We start from the raw sequence: 24177 nt of genomic DNA, 5'->3' as shown, positions 1-24177 counted from the left end.
CCCCTGCTCTGAGCTTTTTTCATGATGGCAAGACTTGATGAAACAGTATCTGGCCTTGTGGAGCCCTTTTTGGCTACATCCTACAGTCTTGCCCCCCTGGAGGAATCCGAGCTTCCACAAAGGTGACTAAGTGCAAACAAAGAAATCCTCACTGGACGAAGGTACCAAAGAGTTTGGCCGGCGAGGGACCTTAACTCGTGTGCAATTCTAATTTCTCTCTCTGAGAATTCCTGCCCATAACCAACCGCTTCAACAAGACTTTGTTCGATGGCTATCGTACCTCGTGGACCCTCTTCGGATACAGCCTGCTGCCTTGCCTTGCTGAAGATTTTGGTCTTTTATTTTCTCGAGGTAAATCCTTTGACTGGGTCAAACCTGGTTCCTGCATACGAGCTGCATTTCATCGGGGTCTGCCTCAAATTGCATCCACGTCCCAATCTACCACACCACTTGACCACGGTTGGCAATGAACATTTTTTTGGTGAAGTTCTATATAAAACTTTTTAAAATACATTTCTCTGGTTTCTCTGTGTTGGATTTTTGTTGTTTCGGTGTCATTTTATTCATTACATTTTACTCTGTTTGTCTAAATTAGTTTGGGAGTTTTCTCATGGTGTTCTTTGACTTTACTACTGTTGGGTAAAGCAATCTGTAAAGTATTTATGCAGTACCAAACCCTGTATGCTCTGTATCCTAGCTACCAGGGGTTGAGCTCAGGTTAATTTATTGACTTTAGTGGTTCACCCTGACAAGGGTTGTGTTTGTTGCTTATAGTGGGTTGTCGCCCCCTTTAACTAATACCCAATTTCTTACACGTGTCCTTTGGGTTCAACCTTATGTCGTATACCCAGGGCAATCAGTCCATTGTTTCCATTATTAGCAACATCAGCAAGAACACGCATCCTAAAGCTATTTGCAATCAGAACACTTTGGCGCACAGTTGGATGTTCCTGGTGAAAGCTGTTTATCTGATGCTGGCCTGACCAAGAACTTGAACTTGAGTTGTCTCCACCACCAGTTTTTTGTCTTTTGCCAGGGGATGGTGCAGCCTTGTGGATGCACAGAACTTTGTTTGCTTCCTAAACCTTGAAAAAAGGTTGTGATTTGTTTTACTCTGGGAGATCAAAGTCTTATATGCAGTACTGTCCTTGCAGTTGTTCCTGAATGTTGCTTTCACATTTTTTTTTTATAAGTTTAAATTTCACTGTTTATTTTTTCCACGCGTTAGGTTGGTTCATGGCTCTGTAAAGCACAAATTGCAATGGGAACGGCTTCCAGAAACCATTCCATTTGATCCTCTTCTTATAACGTTAGCTGAGGTAAATCACTGTTTCCTAACAACTGTAACACTTAATTTGTGCCAAACAAAATGTGTTTATTGCTAACGTGTTTGTTTTAAAAAAACGAGTGCTTTTTGTTACTTAGATGTTTCTGATTATTACATTGGCTCTCCACTGTCATAAGTTCTGCTGCTGCTTTTAAATGAGGCCTACATTTGCTTTTCTTATGATCAAGTTGGTAACCGACATTTATTGTTAAACAAAGTGGTGTAAAAACTTTAACAGTTTACCCTCTCTGCTCCTTTTAGGTAATGTCTGTATGTAGCAGTTTTCCCTGGGATTGTTTCATCCTTGTGATAGTCTACTATCCACCGGGTAATAAATAATAATTGTTTTGGGTATATTGCTGACTTTCTAGTCTGCTTATGGTACAATATCTCTGGTTATTGGCATTCAATAGATAGATATAAAGAGGAAACCTGACACACAGCAAATCCTTGAAAATACAATCCTTAATTGCCTTAGTCAATAATTACTTGATTTAACCAAAACCTTAGGCTTGATCTCTTACTTCAGGAGAATGTGTTACTGTATAAAAGTCACTCCCCTTTCCATTGACTGACCAGGTAAGAATCCCTTTTTAAAATCAGCTAATCCAGAACAGGCTGTTGGAACTAACAAGTCAGGACTAAATGTCAGAATTGTCATTTGTACTTCTGGCTTACATTCCAGGTGTTAGTTCAGACTATGGTGTTGTCTAAGGCCACCATGTATAGTTTAGGTGACCAACTGCCATATGGTGCAGCCAGTGAAGTCGCCACCTTGGCAAATTAAGCGACTTTTGTATAAGTCAGCGTTCAAAGATTAAGCCACATTTTAAAGTTCAACTGTCACAGCCTCCCCATAATCGGTGGAAAAGCTTATGTGAATATACGCCTAAAAAGCGTGGACCTAGCTGAGAAGCAACAGAGTGTTGTTGAAACAGGTTTCAATGAGAATAAAGTTGCTATCAGCTCACAGCCAAAAAATAGTAGCCATTTTGAGAGTGGTGAAACTGCAGGAGATTTTACAAAGGCGGTCGCATTCTTCCCCCTTTCAGAATGGATAACGCAAGCAGAAACTCATTGTTTGGAGTCTGTTGGGAGTTTTCTGCTTGGGCTGTTTGGTGGGCAGCTTTTGGTGCGGCTGGAAAGGTCTTTGTTGCTGCTGTTGCTGTTGACCCAGCAACCATTGAGGGGTTTGAACCCTCTGTGGGTAGAAACATCTTTCATAAGGTTTGTAAAGGTTTCTTCGTTGTTCCTTGCATTTCTATAGACCAACTAGCTTGAAGGTCACTCTCTCGGTCTTCATACAAGCCATTTTGTCATCCGTATGACTCCCAGTGTTGCCTAGGAAAGCAAGATTAAGAAACCTCTGTTCAGGTTTTTGCTTAACGGATCTACGACGTCGCCAAGAATATCTTCTAAGGGCGAACCGTGACAGTAGCCCTGGGCTGCCAGTAAAGATGAATCGTCATAAGCACTAATCACCTGGTTCGGAACCAACATGCCCTCATTCACGACTTTTAGTAAGTTCTCTCTGCGATCTCTTGGTTGGTCTTTAACAAGCTACTGCACTGAGTCACGTATGGCTCTGTCATACCAGCCTAGCAGGTCAGATGCACTTCCTGCTTTCCTGGTAGTGGTAGTTGATCCACATACCTTGTGTCCCACTGAATCCAGCTTCTTACTCTCCTTGCCTGGTAGAACTGTGGATGAAGGAGTAGTAGAATGCACTACCTTTGATGCTAGGATAACCACTGCATCAGGGAGAGGATCTGATTGCAGGAATAACGGGTCCTGCTCCTGAGGCATATATTTTTTCTGACACCTGACAGAGCTGGCTTAAGGAACAGTAACGTGGCTATTTCCAATACACCCAGAACTATAGGTAGGAGTGGTCTTGATGGTGCACGTTTGTGAAGAGTTTCAAAGATCACTGATATTGTTAATGGGACAGGTTATGAAATGTTCAGTTTTGTTGCACCTCGCACAAGTATGTTTTGGAAGGTGTTGATGTCCTCATCTGGGAAGACCCTTGACTGGGGAGAATCCATCGATGTTGGTGAATATCTTCTATTAGAAGGAAGAGGTGGAATAAAATCTGCATCTTGATTGTGTCCTTGATCTGGATCAGGACCTATGACGATAGTGATGAGTATGACAAGAGAAGCGTCTTGATGAGGACTGACAAGACCGATTACTGTTTCTAAGGCCCTTGTGCTCTCGATCTATGGTGAGATTTGGACTGAAGAGACCTTGATGTCTGATGGGAAGCAAAAGGCTTGGTCGAAGAAGGAGCTTCTAAAGCTGTTTGAGGAAGAGGTGGAGGCGAAGTAGGTGAAAGAGGCACTAAAGGAGGTGGAGGGGGTGTAGATGAGTCCGAAAGTAGGATGGGCGACAAGGGAGAGTACGTACTGAAGTATTCTAAGTTAGAAGCGGATGGCAATCATCTTGGTCTCGACTTTTTGACTTTTTCCACAGGTCTGGAATGTCTCAACGTCGACAGACCTTCTCAATGTTGATTTTACCCTATGTCTCGGCATCAACAGACTTTTTGACATCGAATGCCTCGATGTCGTGGAATCCTTCAATGTCAACCTCCTATGTCTCAACATGGAAGGTCGTCTCCATTTCAATGTCGACCCAGCTCTCGATTGTGAAAATGTAGACCCTGTACCTTGTCTTGACGTCTATGTCCTCGACATCGATCTGCAACGACATTTTGAAGATGGTCTCTCTTTTTGGATCTCCCTCTCCTGGAGTCCTCAGAGGAAAGTGGAAGAGCCCTGGTAGAGGACTGACACTATTCTCGCTCCTGCGACATCCCACCTTCAGATTGTGCCTCCTGCTGCCTGCGTCCCTCTTCTGTTCTATAAAGGCGAATCTTCTCCCTGTCCCTCATGGTATGCCTGGAGAAGATGCTGCAGTGTGGACATCTGTCTGGGATGTGGTTTTTAGGAAGGCAGATGAAAAAGATATCTTGAGGAGCTGATTTGGTCTTCTTTCTACCACAGGCAGGGCATTTGTCAAATAAAGATGGCATTTTATTGACTGAGGAAAAGAAATTCCTGTCCGAAAATGATAAAAAAATTTGAAATGTTACAATCCGTTGAATGAAGTAGTTGTCAAAAATTCCTGAAATAAATATCTGAAGAGAAAAGCCACAAAGGCTGAGCTCAGTGCTCCAAGATCCTGTTACCAGGAGCCGATTAAAAGAATTGACGTAACTGCCACCTACTGGGCATGATGGGATACTGGTGAGCTGTGAGCCCTTAAAGGCACAGACTATTTTCATATCTGCAGAGTTTCAGTCTATAAGTCTACATTGTCCTCTTCCTCCTTCAACGTTTCCCTTTAAAAAAGGTTTGTGAACGAGATGTGTAAAGACAAATAACGCAATTCCAGCTAATCTTTCCTGGTTGTTAAAGTATATATTAACCCTTCTTTGAATGAAATTAATGCAATTGGCTAATATAGCCTCATTTATAAGCTGAAAAACATTTAATATCTTAAGTGCTTCTCCAGGCCATACTGACGAAAGGTGAACAACTATTCTTAAGAAGATATATTGTAAAGACGTGCTCCGGTTTCCCCACACATGGGCGGGACTATTCAGTACTTATGATGCCAGTGGAGATTCCCTTGAGAGAGAACTAGGAGTTACAGGTAAGAAACCAATCCTTCCTGGGTTTCAAGCTATAAATGATCTAGCTGAAATTTACTGCTCTCTCTGGTGATCTTGCTCAGGTTGAGGCTTTCCTTCTGGGCATGTTGGATATCTTTAGGACTACTCCAGTACCCTTTGAGACCCTTCACAATGGAGAACTCACTCTTTCTGGTTTGACAGATATGACTGTGATACTTCCTAACTAAGTTCCTCCACCAGGTCTCACCTTTGTGTCTAAAACAAAGCCCTATACCATGGAGTCGTTCCCAGTCCATTGGGCACGGTGCTGACGTGGGGTTGATTACAGTGCTGAGCCCAGATATGTGCTCCCTTCAAATTCAGATGAATTCATCCAGATGGCTTAAGAGAAGGCCTAAATTTCCTAGAGAAACTGTCTTTTTTTTTTTGTACCCAGAACTTTTTCTGGATGGAAGAGTTATTTGGTTTTGACACTGACACCCTAACCATGCCTGATAAAGATTATTGTTGCATGTGGGATGATCACTCTGAGGCTGACAGTTTGCTTCCTTCTTACTCTAATGCTGGCATTATCTTGACCTACAAAATGCCAGTGGGACAGATACCTGTTCTGAAGATGACATCACAAACATCTCTGGCCCCCGTAAGAGAAAGCATCTTCCTTTAGCGCAGTGGTGCATAAAGCTGCAGAAACTCTGGGACCGTCTTTGCCTTCCTAACAAACAAAGTCTAACATTTTTGTGGCAATCTTGCAACTTACATTTTCAGTTGCAGAACCCTGGCTCCTATTTAATGAGGCACTATTGTAAGCTGATTTACCTGCCTCAGAAACACCCTTCCCTGGTCTAGCAGCACACAGACAAATAACCAGATGCCATAGGCTGATTCAGAGTGATCCAAAATTCTTGTTCTCTTATCTGTCTCCAGAGAGCCTTGTGTTTCTGGCTTAACCTTCCAGACTTAAGCCGAGTCCCTTTCCAACGTCCTTTGCGGACAAAGAGTTTACCCGACTTGATACCATGGGAAGAAGGTTTTTGCATCAGTAAGACACACTGTCAATACGGTGATTGCCATGTTGCTACTGGACTTCTATATCCATGCCTTGTGGGAACTGGCCAAACTAGCAGTTGTAAGCCTACGTGACGGCTTTCATACTTGGATGTGCCCAGGGCCTTTAAATCAAATGCTGCTCGTTGGCTGATGCACTGATTATGCCACGTACAGAAGCAGCCTGTAAAATGTAAATATGGCCTGCCATTGCAGAGCCTGTGTGCAGTCTGGGACTACTATGTCGACTTGCCAAGTGCACAAACTTGCCAGTCCCTAAACCTTTCCTTTTCTACATATTAGTTACCCCTAAGGTAGGTCTAAGGTACCCCTGTGTACATGGTGCATTGTATCTGGAAAGTAGGACATGCCCTGATGTGTGTGGAATGTCCCGATAGTGAAATACTGCCATTTTCGTTTTTCACTATTGAAAGTCTACCTGTTCCCCTATGAGACAGAATGGGGCGTTTGTTTATAACATCTTATAAACATAACTGGCCCTGGGAACAAGGTAGAAAAATAAAGTTTATTATGCCTTAACTCAGAATGAGGGTGATTTTTGCATTCTGTGTTTGAAAATACCACTTTTAGAAAGTAGGTATTTTCTTGCCTAACCATCCAGTGTGCCTCCGCTAGGTTTGTGTATTGCATGTCTGGCTTATGGATGACAGGGGTTGGAGAGGGGCAGCGGCTCCAGTAGTCTGATGAGTCAGGGCTGGGCTGAATAGTCCTGGTCTGCATTTGGAGTGGTGGGAGGAGTAACACCTGCACCTGAATAGGGCTGTGCCTGCCTTCCACAAGGACGGCTTCCCCTGTGGTGTATCTGGAGCCAGGGCTCACACTGATAATTGGAAGTTGTGGTGCACTTGCAAAGTGCCCCACAGAACCGGTTTTGGCTGGGTACAGACGCTCTCTACCTTCAGGGAACAAAGGATTTTTGGGTATAAAAAGAGGGGCCCAGACCACAGAGTTTTAGATCACTTCTGGGAATCAAGAGCAAACTTTGCCAAGGAGAAGAGCTGGAGAAGCTGAGGAGGAATACTGCCCCTGTGCTGTTTGCTGTCAGTGGTTGGCCTGCAGTGGCTGCTTGCTGCCAAGGAAAGGAGAAATAGACTTTGCTGTTTTCTTTGTCATCTTAAGGAAGATCTCCAAGGGCATGAAACTGAGCTTGCCTCCTGTTCTGAAGTCTCAGGGACACAAAGACTTCATCCCTTCTGTCTCTCTGCATCTGGAACTGCTGTTTCAGCTGCTACAGAAGAAAATTGCAACACTGACGACTGCGAGCAACGCTGTAACCTGCACCAAAGCCGTGGGCACCACTCATGAAAAGCACAACGCACCGCCCGACTTGCACCGTAGGCCCGACGCCTGCTGATGCCGTGCCGCATCGACACCGAAGCCGTCATCGAGGCCGCTGCCTGCACCGGAGCAGAGGACACCGCTCATGACTTCCATTACGCACAGTACAGACTCGCACCGCAGCCCTGACTTCAGCGACGCTGGTGCTTCATCAACGCGGAGCCGATCCTCGCCGTGGGTGACTCTCGAATCCATCAACATCGTACCGTCGTAAGCAACCGCCGCCTTGCCGCCTTTCTTGACGTCACCTCCCCGACACAGTAAGGAACCGACGTCTCACCTCCCCTGCAGTAAGGAACAGAGGATCCCTCTCCCCTGGGCCTGGGGTTGCAAGGAACCGACGCCGCAGGCGCCAACGAAGCATCACCTCCCCAACGCTGTGCACCGTCTTTGCTTTTATCAATTCCAAGGTACTGTTCTTTGTGGGTCTTCTTGACTCCGGGCCCGACGCCGCACACCTCACGTTGATGCCGTACTTTAGGATTTTCATCTGTCACGACGTCGTAATCACTCCAGGTGGAGTTGTTTGTTGCTACAAGCGTTATTTGAGTGAATAACCTATTTTTAAGGATATCTTGATAACTGTATTGTGGATTTTTGTCGTTTGGTCTTGTTTTGGTTTAGATAAAGATTACTTATTTTTCTAAACTGGTGTGGTGTCCATTTTGTAGTGTTTTCACTGTATTACTGTATGTGTTCACAAATGCTTTACACACTGCCTCTGAGATAAGCCTGTCTGTTCATGCCAACCTACCAAGGGGTGTGTCCCCCTTACACTGACTAGAAGCAAGGGCCCCTATTTGGACAAAGGTACCTACCTCTGCCAACTAGAGACCCCCATTTCTAACAAGGACTATGCCTCACTTACTGAACCTGACCAGATTCAGCCCCCTTTGGCTTCTGCTAGCTGTGATGCTTTAAGACCTCTCCGACTCCCACTTATACCAACATCATTCTTTGGGGGATGGTCTCCCACTTTTCTGTCACTTGGGAGACACCTAAGATGAACCACTGGGTCATCCAGTTGATTTGCAAGGGATGCACCGCTATATTCTACCCTTTCTGTTTTTCTCTACAAACCATCCTCCTACGACCAGGGTGGGCTGTCTGCCTCAGACCATTATTTTGGAGATGGTGATGATTTCTCTGCTTAAAGCAGGGACCATACAGGTAGCTCCTCTGGAAAAAAGTGGATGGGATTCTATTCCCTTTGCAGGAAAATGTGAAGGTGCTGTCCATGAGCTAAGTCTTACTGGCCCTAAATACTGGGGATTGGCTGGCATTCCTCGATCTTCACTGCTCACTGGCATTACCTCAGGTTCACTCTGAGGTCCTAGCACTATCAGTTCATGGTCGTGCATTTCAGACTGATTACCGCTCCTTATATTTTCGAAACAATTGTGGCCATTTCAATGGCAGTTGCTAGTTCTTGTATTTCTACACTCTCACGACTGTCTGGTGAAGGTGGTGTTCCCTGCCGTGGTTGAAGAACATCTGTGGTGCTTAATGACTCTTTTCCAAAGTTTGGAGGATTTTGTTATCAAAACCCAGAAGTCCCAGCACACGCCAACATAGAGGTGTTAGTTCGCAGGTGCATCGTCTGCTCATCATTGTGCCAGAAGTTTGACTTAAAATTAAGGCATTTCTCCCTTATATCTAAGGGACCGCCATTCAGATTCTACCATACAACACCACTGTTGCTCTTTACATCAACAGGCACGGTGCTGTCATATCTTGGATAGTATTCTGTGAGGCGATTAGCCTGTGGAAGTGATCTCCGCAGCAGGGAATTAGTAGTGGTCTATCTAGCAGGTTCTCACAACAGTATGCTGGAGGCTTAGTCGCCTCTTTTTGGAAGACTTAGTGCGAACAATACCATGGAGTAATAGTGGTAATATTCCCCAGATTGAATGTCTATCCATGGAGTAGAATTCTTCTAACCCAACACCCACAACATATTGTTTCGGGTCAAAGACAAGAAGAGTTCTTGTTTATTTTCCCCACTGGACAAGTTGGCCCAACCACAGTAGAACAATTCCTTTGGTTACCAGTTTGCAATACCACAGTATGGATCAGTGCTCTTAGAATCTGGATTGCCTGCTAATATGGCAAGATGTCTATCCAAATGTACACAATGTTCAAACTTTTATATATGGTTCATTATTACAAAAGCCTTTACTATTACTGTATGCAATCTTTGAGTTTTCATGTAGAGCAATCTATCGTTTATGGAGCATGCCAACTTATCTTCTTGTTTTTCTATAATGAGGACTCTTCAGAAGATTCTTTTACTGCTAACCAATCACTCTCATCCTTTGGTGGTACAGTTTACAATACTCAGCACATTAGACTACAGCATACAAGTAGTTGTTGCTATATTCGCCCTCTCTCTTCCCCAGCGCTCCTCCACATCATCTGCCTTGGATTACCCGCACTGGCTTCCCCTTCCAAAAGATCATGCTTCAGTCACTTTGCATTGTTGACAAAACTTACCATCAGGCCCTTTGTACCTACAGAAAAATGTATTAAATATTTGCCACAAAGAACTCTACGATTTGTCTGGCTCCAATTTGCTTGTTGTTCCTAAGATCAAAAAGGTACATACAGGTGGTCTAATTCTTTCAGTTCAAGCTGCCCATCTGTGGAATTTGCTTTCTCCATCTTTCCCATTTCCACACAAGATCTATTCTACCTTTAGGAAAGCGCTGACGATCTGGCTTTACACTCTATAGGTATCATCGCTGTTTTTGATCATTTTTTTTTTCTCCCTTTTTCAATCATCATGCCGAATGCCTTTTTAAGTCACAGTCGCACTCTATAAAATAAATTGCTTACCATAAAACGTTTAACAATTTGAAGCTACTTACAATGCTCACAGATTAATCTTGATTGTATATGAATACACGCTAAAACATTAACGCAAGATTGGCAATTGCTTTCCAAAAAACATGTACATCAAAAAGGCAACTTGAAAAAGCGTTTGCAAAACTATTGTGTAACTCTAAATATTATTTCTCCATGGGATCATTTCGCCAAACATTTTTGATGCATGCCAATTTTTTGTTTTTGTTTTTTAAAGAAAGCCACCTACGTGGATTTGCAAATATGTGCCCTTGCATTAGTGCAGATGTACAACTTTCAAGAATTCCCAAACGTTTATAGAAGTAGGCCTGTTTGTGATATACATTTTCTCATGAGCAAATATGCTCATGTAAATAAAATGCTGAAAAATTGCAAATTCACTTTTCCCTGCACCCCCTTTTCCCTCACCATGAAAAACATTTTACTCCTGCATTTGTCCATAGTAAATGTCCAACCTTTTTCACAGTGGATGGAGATGAACAGTAATTGGTGAATACCCTTAAACATTTATGTTGTGGGTAATACACAGGCTCGCTTGGCATTCCAACCCCGGAACTACCATTCTGCCTACTTCCATCCCCTGTGTGTCCGTGATTACGAGTTGCATTGTACTGCTGTGGTGGTAAATCCACACCCTTAAAAACTGGTACTGTGCAGTGACTTCCCATTTAGTACCAATCACTTACAAATTAATCCTCATGGGATGCCAGGCTTGTTTTTCTGGACAGCATTACGCACAATATTACTTTTCTGAGGATATTATCAATCGCACTTGCCTCCAGCTGTTGACAGATCGAAAATGTGAGCGGGGGCAGCTGCTGTATGAGGGGGTGGGGCAATGGTGGAGAGGGTGGGGTGGGCAGAGGAGATTATAGTCTGGCAAGGGGGAGCATTACATGTGTCATGACTGAAAGTCAGGCGGAGGTGGGAATACAGGATCAGGCTACAGTACAGCCCATACCCAAAGCATTTTTTTCGGCTAGTAAACTCTGGTCTATTGTTCGTATGCAGGTAAATCAAGGTGTGGGATCAACGGCTCACTCATGATTAAGTGTAATTCCATGCAGGAATTCTGTTACACCCAGACCCTGAGTGCAGGCATACTCAACGAAGCAGTGATTTTCTATAATAAGAATATTGCCTTAAATTGTCATTTCTATACAAGGCACTGAAAGGGACTAGTGGATTTGTTTTACAGAACAAGTCGATTATAGAAGCATTTCATCTCTTGGACAAGCATTTTTTTTTTTTTTTAATTCCGCACACCTGACCTCTTCACGGTGGCCCATAATCAGAAATCTGTTTTGTGCCATACACAACCCTCTGAATTCTTCTTTGGGGGATTCGTTAAGATTCAGCTGCTCTCAGGACCTACTGCATGCATTCCCATTGATTCTGCTTCAATTGTAATTCCTGCAGAAGGTATGAGAAGTTTTGACAAAGCTGATCCAGATGACACAAGATTGCACATGGAGGATCTTGTATGTCGATCTATTGGCACTAAGCATTCAGATGCCTCTTTCTCTACTGTGCAGGGTGGAAGGTCTGTCACAGCAAAATGGTCGGTTCTTCCCTCGAAGACTCAAATGCTGCGACTGCCTGAATGGAGAGTGAGAAATACCAGCTAGTATTCTCCCTGACAAAGTTGCACACGTCATCTTGACTGCCTGAAAACCTACTAGAAGATCCATGTATGCGGGTCACTAGAACAAATTTGTGAGTGGGGAGAGTCGGATGGTTTGGATTTTTCGAAATCATGGTTTTCTAATATCTTGTGTTTTACTCTGCCTCTTGCACAGCTAAGTTTAGTGGTGGTTTGAGTCAAGGGTTCCCTTGCTGCCTTGTCTTCTTTCATGTGTTTGACAGATCAGCCTTGTTGGTTAAGTTGCCTTTAGTAGCGTGTTTTATGAAAGGGTTACACTGCCAGTTTCCTCCCACTCTGTTCATAGGTCCTCAGTGGGATCTGACTCTTGTTTTGTGTATCTTAAGGACATCCTCTTTCGAGCCTATGCACCCAGCTTGTTTGGTCGGAGAATTTCAGAACCTTTAAGTTTGTCCCTCTTTCACAATTTTGTACTTGGGCAAGTGGGTCCTCTATACTTTCCCTACCTTCTTGCCTACGTTGGCTTCAGCCTTTCAATTGGCAATGTTTATCACCTTTCATCTGTCTTCCCACCTTTAAAATCAAGGAAGAGGAGTGATTGCATTCACTGGATCTCAGGCATGCACCCTAGTTCTGTACTGGCCATATTCATCAAAACTTGTTGGATGATCCGCTAATTGTGGCCTTTGCCAAAGGCAGTTTAGTGGCCATGCACATCCTTTTGTGCTGGATCATCCTTGGTATCAAGTTCATCTATACCTTGGCCAAGAAGGATCCTCTAAAGGGCATTAATGCTCACTCAACTAGGCTGTTTTCACACCTCTCACTAGAAGCATTGTGGTTACTGACATCGATTGGGCAGCTTATGTAATCATCTCTGCATATGTTTGCTAACTTTACTGCCTCACAACCCAAGTGTGCAGTAATGGATACCTTGCCAGGGCTGTGCTGTATGACTTCCATGGTTAAGCTTCACTACTCACTCCCACATCTCAGAGGGTATTTGTGAGAAATTGAGTTGTTGGTTTTGGGAGATATGAGTCCTTTTCAAGCAACATCCACAATCTTTGTCCGGGTAAACGAAAAAAGTCACTAAATTAACCTGTGCTTGACCCTCTGGTAGCTTGGCACAAAAGCAGTCAGGCTTAATTTAGAGACAATGTGCAAGGTGTTTATTAGGCACTCAAACAGTAATAAAGCGAATACACAACAGAAGAGAAATCCGACACCAATGTAGAAAAATAGACTAAAATGTAATAAATAAAATGACAGCAAAGCAAATTAAATCCAGTCCATTCAGTAGAATCCGAAAGGTTTAAAGTGAAAAATAACACCAAAAAGAACAAAGCACCAACTGTGGTATCTGGTCGAGCGAGATGAGGGCCAAGTCGAAAGTTAAGGCTGACCAAGCTGGATCGCGGTTCGACTATACTCAGTGGATTGGGCCCTGTCTAAGCTTACCTTTTGGACTTAAAAGAATTCTTGAAGAGAAATGTCTGAGAAGGTAAAAGTGCAGCAGGGCAAGGCAGCCTGGTGTGTCCAAGGAGATGATGTTGTCGTTGTATGAGAGCCGCTGATTGAGGTCGCGGTGAAGATTTCTTCATTTGGATCCTCATTTTTGAAAGTCAAAGATTTCTAGCGGGAAGAGGCTGCAGGCTGTAGCAGATGAGAGGTCCATATAGCTAGATTGCCCTTCTGCCGCAAAGCCAGTCTCACTGGTGATTCTCTTGGGTGGATTGGTGAGCAGTTAGGTCTTGATCTCCTGTCAGTTCTCAGCGCACTTTTGGGTGGAAAATTTTCTACGCCTCAAATCTGGCTCTCTGGATGTTTTGGCATTTTTAGCACCACTTTCAAGGCCCAAGACTGGATGGGCACCACTTGCTTGGTCTTAGTGTAGGCTCAAGATGGTTGGATCCTTTTATGTCCCTGTGGCTCTGAACAGAAGGCGTGCCAATTAGCCTTTGGAGTCTCTATGGAAGTCCTGGTGTCAAGCAGAAAAGCAAGCCTCAAGCAGCAGGGCAGATCTCTGAGATCACAGATCAGGCTTCAGTAGCAAGGCAGCCCTCTTGGATCAGCAGGGCAGTGCTCTGTAGTACACAACAGACCTCAGGCAACAAGACAGTCCTTTGCGAGCCCTCGACAGGTCCAGAAGTGAACTGAAAAGTGGGTCTGAAAGTTCTTTTTGTACCTGCTATCTGCTTTGAAGTAGAATGTAATAATAATAATAATATGTAATAATCAGCATTTTTAAAGCGCGAAACAATCACCTGTAAGGGTCTCTATGCGCTGGGGGCCGTCGGGAAGATTAAGCAAGCTATTGCCCAGAGTCACATGGTGCTGGGCGAATCTGCCGCTGGCGCCGGGGATCGAACCGTGATCCCCAGATTCCAGAGGCAGTCGCCCTGGCCGCGGCGCTGCACCTCTAGACAGATATCTGTGTCACTTAGGGTCTACATTGATACTCCTAAACATTGGAACAGAGTTGGAAGCTGATGAATCCCATAGAAGACCGCAGCAGAAAAAGAATCATTATGTGTGTCATAGAAACCCTTATTGTTTTTCACAGTTGGCAAGATTTCATTGGGTTTCCTGGCCTATTTTGCATCAGCTTGTATAACTAAACCTAGACAATTGTGTATCGTGAATGTAGATAAAGATTTCCAAGTTGCTGTTTTGGAAATGTCAGCAGTTAATACAGTACTAATTCATGTGCAGTGGCTGATTTACCTCTCGTAGAGTGAGATTTAGATTTTACTGGTATTTGCTAGTCACGAACATAAAATAAACCGAGTTCGTATCCATCTAGAGTATTCTATATATACAATGTCTCCTTTGATGAGCTCCTACAGGGTGCTGCTCATCATAAGGACACAGACACCTTGTGTATATAAGTTAATTGGCAATATAGCTATGAAAAGTGCTCTTGGGTCCACGTATGCAGTAGGGAATTATTCTAAAAATTAGGACTTCAATGAAGATTCGTAGGATGTAGAACTTGGGCTACAAGTAAGTAACTTTTTCTTGTGTATTATATTGTTTGATTTGATTGAAACAAAAACTAATTCGAAAATATATATTTGGGAATTTGAATATTTTTTCTAGCATTTTGTAATTCACTCAGCTCAGTATGTTGGTAGCCTGGTGTAGTGAATTAAATAAAACTGATATATTTTCCTTTGTACTATGTTTGTTTTTAATGCAATGTGGTGTGATCAGCATTTAGCTTCATGTTAAAAACTTTGTTTATTGGTCTTAAAAACTCGTACAGCGTACATTAGTTTATTTGATGTTTGCGTTTGACTAATATATTAATCTATTTTTACAAGGGTCTAAGAGAAACAAAACATCCATACACGTTTGTATCAAAGGAAGGGTTCAAGGAATTGCTGTTGGTAGATGGAGCTGAAGAGAAAACAATTCCTATGTTGCCTAGGCTGGTCCCAGCACTAAAGACAGCTCTGGTATGTATTTTCAGTTTTTTCAATTTTGTTTTTTGCTAACTTTGGAACTTTACTGACTCAATACAATATTTTTTGCATCTCTGAGCTTGATTCTGGCGTTCCTCCTAGTGAACAATCAATGCAGAAAATAAGCTTGACTATTCCTAACTAGTCACAATACTTACTCTAACTCCACAAAAATTGCTGGCCTAATATGGGATGAGCAGAGCAGTAGGGTTTTTATACACAGCTAATATCATTACCTATTGTTATTGCCATACCAGTATTCCAGCTCTTCTTGAGCACTGCAAAGTCTGTTGCTTTGCATTCTCAATTCAACTATTGTCCATTGCAAATAGTTCCTCAGAAACCGGTTTTATTTGTTACTCTGAACATGTGTAACTTGTGAATTGATTTCCAGTCCCCCTCCCCCCCCAAAAAAATACAAATGGCTGAACATTTACACTAGTCAGATTTGTGTGCTTCTCCATACTCAAGCTCACTGTCCTCCTTGGGCAGAACCATTTTTCCATACGTCTCATCAGTATTCCCATTCTCAAGCATCGGGATTTTCATACAGTACTAATAATCTATTCAGCAAAACACAAATTAAGACCGTTCTGTGGATCTTGTGGAATGCTGCAACTATTATGAAAAATGTTGATTGCTGCTTCCTTGATGGACATATCGATGCAGCTTCAGGACACAACCCTACCTGCTGACCTTCACATGGACCCCACTACCTGTGGCCACTGGGCCAGAGCAGCATTCCGAGGTGGGGGCACCTGTGTTTTTATTATTATCTCTGATTTCTACACACCTACCCTGTCTCTGATGCATCACATTTTCCTCCTTTTGTTCTTTCTCACCGCATTTTCAAACTGGCGTAGCCTTGCGGAGATTTAAATTTCAATGGCTTTTCGTTCACTGATATTTAGCTCTTTAAAGATGGAGCCTTACTTTCCTGCTGCCATGCTTTTTACCCACCTGAACCTCATGTGTGATTAATTAAGTGCATTAGGCTAGCGTCATTTATCACCACCAAATTAGCCAGAATAGAATTGTTTAATAAGTTAACTATTTACCCACTTCTCCTCCTTCTACATTAACAAAGCTTCATAAACCTTCTAGCCCTGAAAAAGTGTGAATATTGCAGTAGCATACTAAGGACTTTGTTGGAAATGACCATCTTTTGCCTGGTGGACCACCAGATGTTTCAGTTGACTGTTTAGGCTGGCTGCAGAAGTCTGAGCTCTTTACACATGTTAACCACAGGTAAAATGACCTTGATCCCGCCTTTCAACATGATGAAATTGGCATATCCACTAATTGGTATATTTAATTTACCTATACATCCCTAGTGTCAGTAGTGGACTGAAGCACCCATTGTGCCATCCACTGCAGTGACACTGCATACATGACTACAGGCCTACCATTTGTAGCCTGACTGCGTAGTATTAAACTATAAATGCGACCTGTAAAAATACAACATTTGGATGGAGCTGTACTTAGAATTGATTGACAATACTTGGGACAGAGTTATTTTCACGAGATTTCGACTTGAGTTTGTGAAGTGGCATCTGGGCTTTCCCTTTGACCAATTTTATCCAAGTAAAGTGTTAATCTGTCCATGTGACCAGTCCTCCCACATCTTGCTCCATTTTACCCTTTTTTGTCACTTTTACAATGTTTACACTTAGAAGTTTTTTACTACCATCTTAATAAAGTAGTCTGAGCAGATATGGTGATGCCTTGATTTACTTGCAACAGTCAAACTCCCCCACCGTCTGTATTAATATTAGTTCTTTTTCTTTAAAGCGTGCCATTGTGAAAAGAAAATCGATGTCATTTTAGATTCAAGTACTTTTTGGTTGCAGAGAGTCACTTTATTAAATGCGCACTTTGGGCCAGACTGCTACGTGGGCTTGCCTTAATTCTTTAAAAACTACTTCTAGAGGATGTTCACTCTGGTTATCTCATTTAAATGATTTTAACCAATGTATTACTAATTTAAAGATGCGTTTTTTAAAATCTCTATTTTATGCATTTTTGCAAGCTTGTAGTGATGCGATTATATTCGAGTTATTTCTGTCGAGTGCTTTTATGGCTTCTTTTTGTTGCTGAAATAAAGCTTTTGATTGGTTGACTACACTTTTAAACAAGATAAACTGAACTAATGTTCACTTTGCTTTATTTAGAACTGCCAACTAGCTCCATTTCTTGTGAAACACCTCCCACCAGTCCTGGTATTTGAGCCAACAGTTGATTGGGCTAAAAAGTCCCGTCATGCAGAATGATTTTGGCCTGAAAAATCTGGGCTGGCTGGAGGTGTCCCACACAATATGGAGGAGTTGTAAGCTCGGTATGACAATGTGGCAAAGGACTAGGCAAGAGCGATCATCAATTTTTGTCAAATTCTGATTCCCTGTAACATTTTGGCTCTTCGTTTTTCAATTTCAAAGTTTGTGTTCGAGAGAAACATGGCATAAAAACATAGCAAAGAAACACCTAACAGATAAATTGCTCTTGGCTTTTTCTACCTCACATTATCTCTTGAAATGTTTGGGTGGGTTATCAAGTTTTACCCTAGTTATATTTAGTGATATTCATCGAAAAGCACTAATGAAAACCAGTTTTGTGTACTTTTTTTTTAGCGAGTATGCCTTTACGTCCCTTTAACCTTTAATTTGCTTGTACTATTTAACAAACAAAACCATGATTGAAAGAAAATGTGTTTGCCATTATTACGGGTGTCTAGATTCAATTATTCTACGGGGTAGGAGGGACATAGTGTTAAAGTTTGACGACCGTAGGGTTAGATGGCTAATGATGATAATGATGACATTGTTTTCTTAAAGATGCACACGGATGCTGAAGTGTTTGAGCGTGGTTTAAATGCCTTGGTACAGATGAGTGCAGTTGTTGGCCCAGCTCTTAACGATCATCTTAAACAACTACTGACAAGTGTAAGTATTGTTGAAATATTGCCACTTGAAAAAAGTTTGCCATCTACAGATGCTCACGACCAGTCAAGAGTTGTTGAAAATGTGTTTAATAGTTAAATGTGCTGGTCGAAGATCGACACTGTTGAATGTACATTTCATGTATTGCTAGGTGAGCTCGTGTTAGGGGCTGCAACATTCTTTGATGTCTCGATTTATACCTTGTTTATAGTTTAATGTTAAAGCTGCAATAAGGAGATTTACAACAAAAAATGTGGTTAATGTGATAAGGACTCCCAAACAGGCGGGTGGGGGAGACCTGACAACATTTAAAATGTTTATTTCCATTAATTATAGCCATTCTACATATCCATATATATCTATATTCACAGAAAAAACCATAGGTTTCACACATGTTATAGTTAGCTGGACATATCACTCGTACAAAACCATTGAAATTCCCCCAATATAGTTAGTTCAGCTAACTATAACTCGCGCGACCGCAATCCACTGCTGATGACGTCACATATTACATCACTCATGACATGGTCAGTGACATCACTCATGACATCACTGATGACATCTCAAATGACATCACTGATGACATCATCCAGTGAATATGTGTCTTTCTGGAAAATAAATATTTTTTATATATTTATATCTAAAGGTTAATGGAAGAATAAATGGGTAAATAAGTGTCTAAATGGATGTTCTTTTTTTGTAAAATTCATTGTATAACTGACTTATTAACAGTATCTTCGTGAATACAAGTATCAGTGAGTAATGTTTAAATATTTATATATCTGTATCAGTGTCTCACTTTGTGTATAAGTGGCTGCATGGGTTGGTGAGTAGCTACATGTGTGTATATGGGTTATTAGTTCGTTTTTAGAGTATCAGTATGAGTGTCTGTATGGTTCAGTGGGGGATGTTACTTAGCGTATAGATGCATGAATGAGTGACTCACTGTTTGTATGTGTTTTGAAGACAGTATGTGAGCAGGACAGTATGGGTGGATGATTGTGTGTATGGGTGAGTAAGAGAGTGAACGACTGTCTCAATAGTGTCTTTATGAGTAAGTCCATATGTTTTAAACTAGTATATGTGAGTATTGATGTATATAAGTGAGGATATATGAGAGTGAGAGATTGGAAGAGTTCCTGTATAAATAAGTATGTGTTTCTATAAGTGATTATTTAAGAGAGTAAGTATGTGTACGTTTCTGTAGAAGTAAGTGTAGTGGTGTGTGTATAGCTGTATCTGCAAGTAAATGGATGTTTATTTGCATGTGTGAGTATATGTGTGAGTAACTCTATGTATGAGTGTAGGTGTGTAACAGGATGTATAGGTGTATGAGTACATATGATGACTGGATACATGTATGAGTGACTATATAGAAGTGTTGATGAATGAGTGGATGCGTATGTAGATTTTGGAATTACTGAATAGGTTGTTCTAACTGGTATTGGTATCTCTATAGTTTTCAAAACTTTAGTTTGTATTTTTCAATGTGTGTATCAAAGTTTATATTAGGATAAGAGGAGGTCTGCCACTCTTACACAAGGATGATGTCATCAGTGATGTCATTTGAGATGTCATCAGTGATGTCATGAGTGATGTCACTGACCATGTCATGAGTGATGTAATATGTGACGTCATCAGCAGTGGATTGCGGGCGCGCGAGTTATAGTTAGCTGAACTAACTATAACGGGGGAATTTCAATGGTTTTGTACGAGTGAAATGTCCAGCTAACTATAACATGTGTGAAACCTATGGTTTTTTCAGTGAATTTGCAAGGTTTTTTAAATGCTAATTTCTAACTATAATGTTTGTAAAACCTATGTTTTTTTTTAGTGAATTTGTAAGGTTTTTTTAAATGCTAATTTATGTATGTACTCTATTTTTTATATATTTATTTTACAATAAACTACCTATGCATGTAGTTATAGATTGACTGTATCCTGTAATATGGAATGGCTCAGCTCTTTTTTTTTTTATTTGGATAAAGTTGAACAGCATAGTTAATATCTTCTATAAACTTATAAACAGTTTAAAATGTTTTTTTTTTTAAGGGTTTTTCACGGTGCGAGCACCGTGCGCGCACCGGCAATTTTTTTTTATTAAAGGATTTTTTATTTTTTTTATTTACGAGGTCCTTTAGGGACCCCCTGAGAAGGTCTAGGGGGTCAGGGAGTGTCTTCCCTGCCTCCTTTTCATGTTTTAGAAATCGGGTTAAAAGTAATTCATTTCTGATGCGTGCGTGCACCGTGCGCGCATGCATGCGAGCACCGTGCGCGCACGGCAAGTCATGTGATTACGAAACAACACTTTTCATTGGTTCATAGTAGTTTCTGTTCAAGTATCTTCAAACACCACACCCACTCCCCTCACTATTTCTTCTTATTTCCTGGGACAAGGAGCTGAACAGCTACTCAAGTAAAATTTTACTTCAAAATGGCGGAACAGCAGTCTACTTCAGGGAGTGAGGAGGAGACCTTTGTGGTACCACCAAGGAAGACCAAACAAAAAGACTCTTTCATCTGGAAATTCTTCACCTTTCCAGAGGGCCAAAAGAAGGTCAATGCCCACGAAGGTGACATGCACTATTTGTGGAAGTGTCTTATCCAGAGGATATCCCAGCAAGAAATACTTATTTAGTATTTATTCAATGTTAAGACACTGCAAGACAGTGCATCCTGTACCTTATGCTCGAGAGTCAACTAGAACCCTAGGAGACAACCCTCCAACTGCTCAGCCGAGCACATCATCTGCGGCCGCAGATTCACCTTGCACCAGGTCACTGGACATCCGCCCACTTTTCCAGAAGGTGCACATACATTGCAATGTGTGCAATGCTGTTCTTTGCTACGGTGAGAGCAGTATTAACTTGATTGAAAACAAAATACAGCAGCACACATGCTCCAGCCCATAATTTTTTTCACTTTTTTTTTTGTTCCTGTTGAACAGTTTTTCATTACCAGTTTTTTTTTTGGTGCTCTAAAAAAAAATACAAAACAAAAAAGACAAAAAAAACAGTTCTTTTCAGAACTCACTTCACTTCTCCAAGAAGAGCTATATTCCTAATATACTGTGTTGTAATTTTATTGAATGAATGTGTAGTGTATACATGAATGATTGAAATGACTGAGTGAAGAGGAGGAAAGGACAGACAGAATGAGTGAGAAAAGGAAAGTATGATCAGTCATGAAAGGGAAGTGAAAGACTGACTGCAAAAAAAGGACTAAGGGTAGAGGATACAGGTAAGAAGAGTGAATGAGTAAGGGAATGGCAGTGAGTAATGGAGACTGATGGAGGGGGAGTGAGAAAAGGGGAGTAAGGGACGGAGATAGGAAAAGGGAGTAACAGATGAAGCGGATGAAGTACAGCAGGGTAAAGGGATTGAAAGTAAGAGAAGTGGAGTGATGGTGAGATAAGGGGTATGAGGATTAGAAAAGGGGGTAAGGGAAAGTGAGAGATGGGGAGTGAGGGGATGGAGGGATTTAGGAAACTGGAGTGAGAGAAAGGGAGTCAGGATTTCAATGAGCAAAGGAGAGTGAGGAAATAATGTGAAAAGATGAAGGGGTGTGAGATACAGACAGGAGGAAGTGAAGTAGGAGAATAGGAGTGACTATGAGTAAAGGATAGTGACAGTTAGGGAAGGTGAGGGAAGGAGAATGACGGAGAAGGTTAAAAAAATTAACATAGATGGAAAATGAGTGATGGAGAGAGGAGGAGTGGTAGAAACAGAGATGTCAAGGAAATTAAGGGTAAGACAGACAAAGGGAGAGAGACAGAAACAGAGACAGAGAGCAAGGAACTGAGAAGGAGTAAGGCAGTTAGAATGACTGAGACATATGGAGACATGGTTGAAAAAATAGTGATGGAGGCAGTAAACCTAGGGGAGTAGTAGAGAAGGAGTGAGGGAGTTACGAAAGAGCAGTAAAGGAAGAAGAGAGAGGGAAGGGGAATGAGAAAAGCAGAGTGAGGAGAAGTGAAGAAAAGGGAGCATGAAAGTGAAGGGGTGAGAAATACAGATATTTTAAACTTACCTGACCAACAAAATAACTTAATTAGAAATAAATGTTTTTTTTAATTACAAGAAAAATGGATTCAATTTCCTAAATTTTCTTTCTAGATCTGAAAAAAGGTAGTAATATTTAACAATACATTTTAGAATACAGTACACATATTTCATATTTAACAAAGTCATTTTTTGCCCTTTTTTTGCTGTTTTCAGAATATATTGAATTTCACTGAAAATAGTGATATCAATTGTATTCATCACTTAACAGCAGGCACAAAAATAAACAATCTGAAAGATTGTTTAAAAAATCCCTGAATCTATCCTCAGTAAAACATACCTTGATAGAAATGTAACATATATATTAAACATATCTTCTAAGAACAATAACTATTTGGAATAAATAACGTCTGTAAATCTTGTTGCTTAAGCACATACACCAAAATAATATCTGTCAAAGAAGTCCACAATAGAAACATTTAACTTTCCATGAGGCCAAATGGTAATTTTTAAATCCTTTTTAGGTGAAATATCCAATGGTAATCCTATAAAATCGAAATAATGGTTTCTTCAGATGCTGCAATTTGTATCTAAAATTTTGGTTTTAGAAAAATTAAGTAGGAATTTGGTAATTCTGCAGGCAAACGTTGCTGGAAAATCAATTCAGAATCATTACACAGTGTCCAGCCTTTTTCCCATTTTAGATAAACTGTGTAATGACCAGAAGTTATAGAAGGTCCATCATGGAAAATTATTGCAACTGCAACAAAAGTCTTTCCTGATATTGATAATTGATTTCCTACAAACTTCTTTATTAAAGTGTCCAATTTTGTTCCGTCAGCTCTACAACGTTGCATCATTAAAATGATATACTGTCCATATTTCTTTAAAAATAATGTTGATAACATTTCTGATTTACATTGAGAACATTCCATGTTGTGATTTGCATCTTTAACTAATTTACTAAAAGTCACTGATTTACTCTCTGGTAATGTTAAATGTATGAACCTTTCAGAATCAACATTAGTGCTGCATGTGTTCATACAGTTTTCACAACAATGTTCCCATTTATAGGAGAGACAAAACATATTTTCTATTTCTACCCCTTCATCTTCCAGTACCATAAGCATATACATTAAGAATTCCTGTGCATCTTGCTGGACATTTTGTGTAAACTGTTTACATCCAGAACATACATCTAAAAGATTTCTAACATCAGAAGCACTTTCTATTTTAGTTTTATCATTACTCAACTTCTCATAAAGGAAACTCAGCAGAGAACAAAATCTTTTTTCATGATTTAGTTTTATCTGCTCTTGCAAACTTTCCAGATAAAATGCAACATTCAGCACTACATTAGCGTAGCAGTTGACACCAGAGCTATTTTCAAAATGACAACCAACAACCTCTTCAACATTGTCCTTTTTAGGTCGAGGACTACCGGTCTGCCAAAGGCAGAACCGGAAGTCGGAGATTTAATGTTTCCTAGAGTGGCTCCTTAGCCCGCCTCTCTTTTTGCCTCTCCTCCATTGGCTGGCTTCCTAAACGGAGGCCAGCCATTGGAGGAGAGAGCCGCCCCTCCAAATAGGCTCCGTCTTTTTCAGATTCGGGGGCGTGTTCCTTGCTGTTCTTTCTACTTTTTAGCCACGCCCTTTTAGAACAGCAGGAACATGCCCCCGAATCCGAAAAAGTTTCAAAGCTTCCATCCGCCATTTTTTTCCTATCGTCTGACCGACACTCGCAGCGCTACATCCCTCAAACACGAGTCCGCCATCACTGCCGAAGACCACCTGCAGTGATTCCACCGACACTCGCAGCGCTACATCCCTCAAACACGAGTCCGCCATCACTGCCGTAGACCACCTGCAGTGATTCCACCGACACTCGCAGCGCAACATCCCTCAAACACGAGTCAGCCATCACAGCCTGAGACGG

General features: G+C 41.4%; 1 protein-coding gene across 1 annotated transcript in view; it reads left to right on the top strand.

Annotated features, from left to right (window-relative positions):
* Positions 1-24177, top strand: part of PACRGL (parkin coregulated like) — a 219314-nt gene that overhangs the window by 123733 nt on the left and 71404 nt on the right. The window contains exons 4-6 of the mRNA XM_085642356.1: positions 1229-1319; positions 15165-15299; positions 18137-18244. Coding sequence (XP_085498482.1) covers positions 1229-1319; positions 15165-15299; positions 18137-18244 — 334 coding nt within the window. The remainder of the gene's footprint in view (positions 1-1228; positions 1320-15164; positions 15300-18136; positions 18245-24177) is intronic.

Source organism: Triturus cristatus, chromosome 2_2 (genome assembly GCF_964204655.1).
Source record: "Triturus cristatus chromosome 2_2, aTriCri1.1, whole genome shotgun sequence".
In the NCBI taxonomy this organism is placed as follows: Eukaryota; Metazoa; Chordata; class Amphibia; order Caudata; family Salamandridae; genus Triturus; species Triturus cristatus.
The sequence above is the reverse complement of the archived record's forward strand: the minus strand, read 5'-3'. Positions and strand labels throughout refer to the sequence as shown.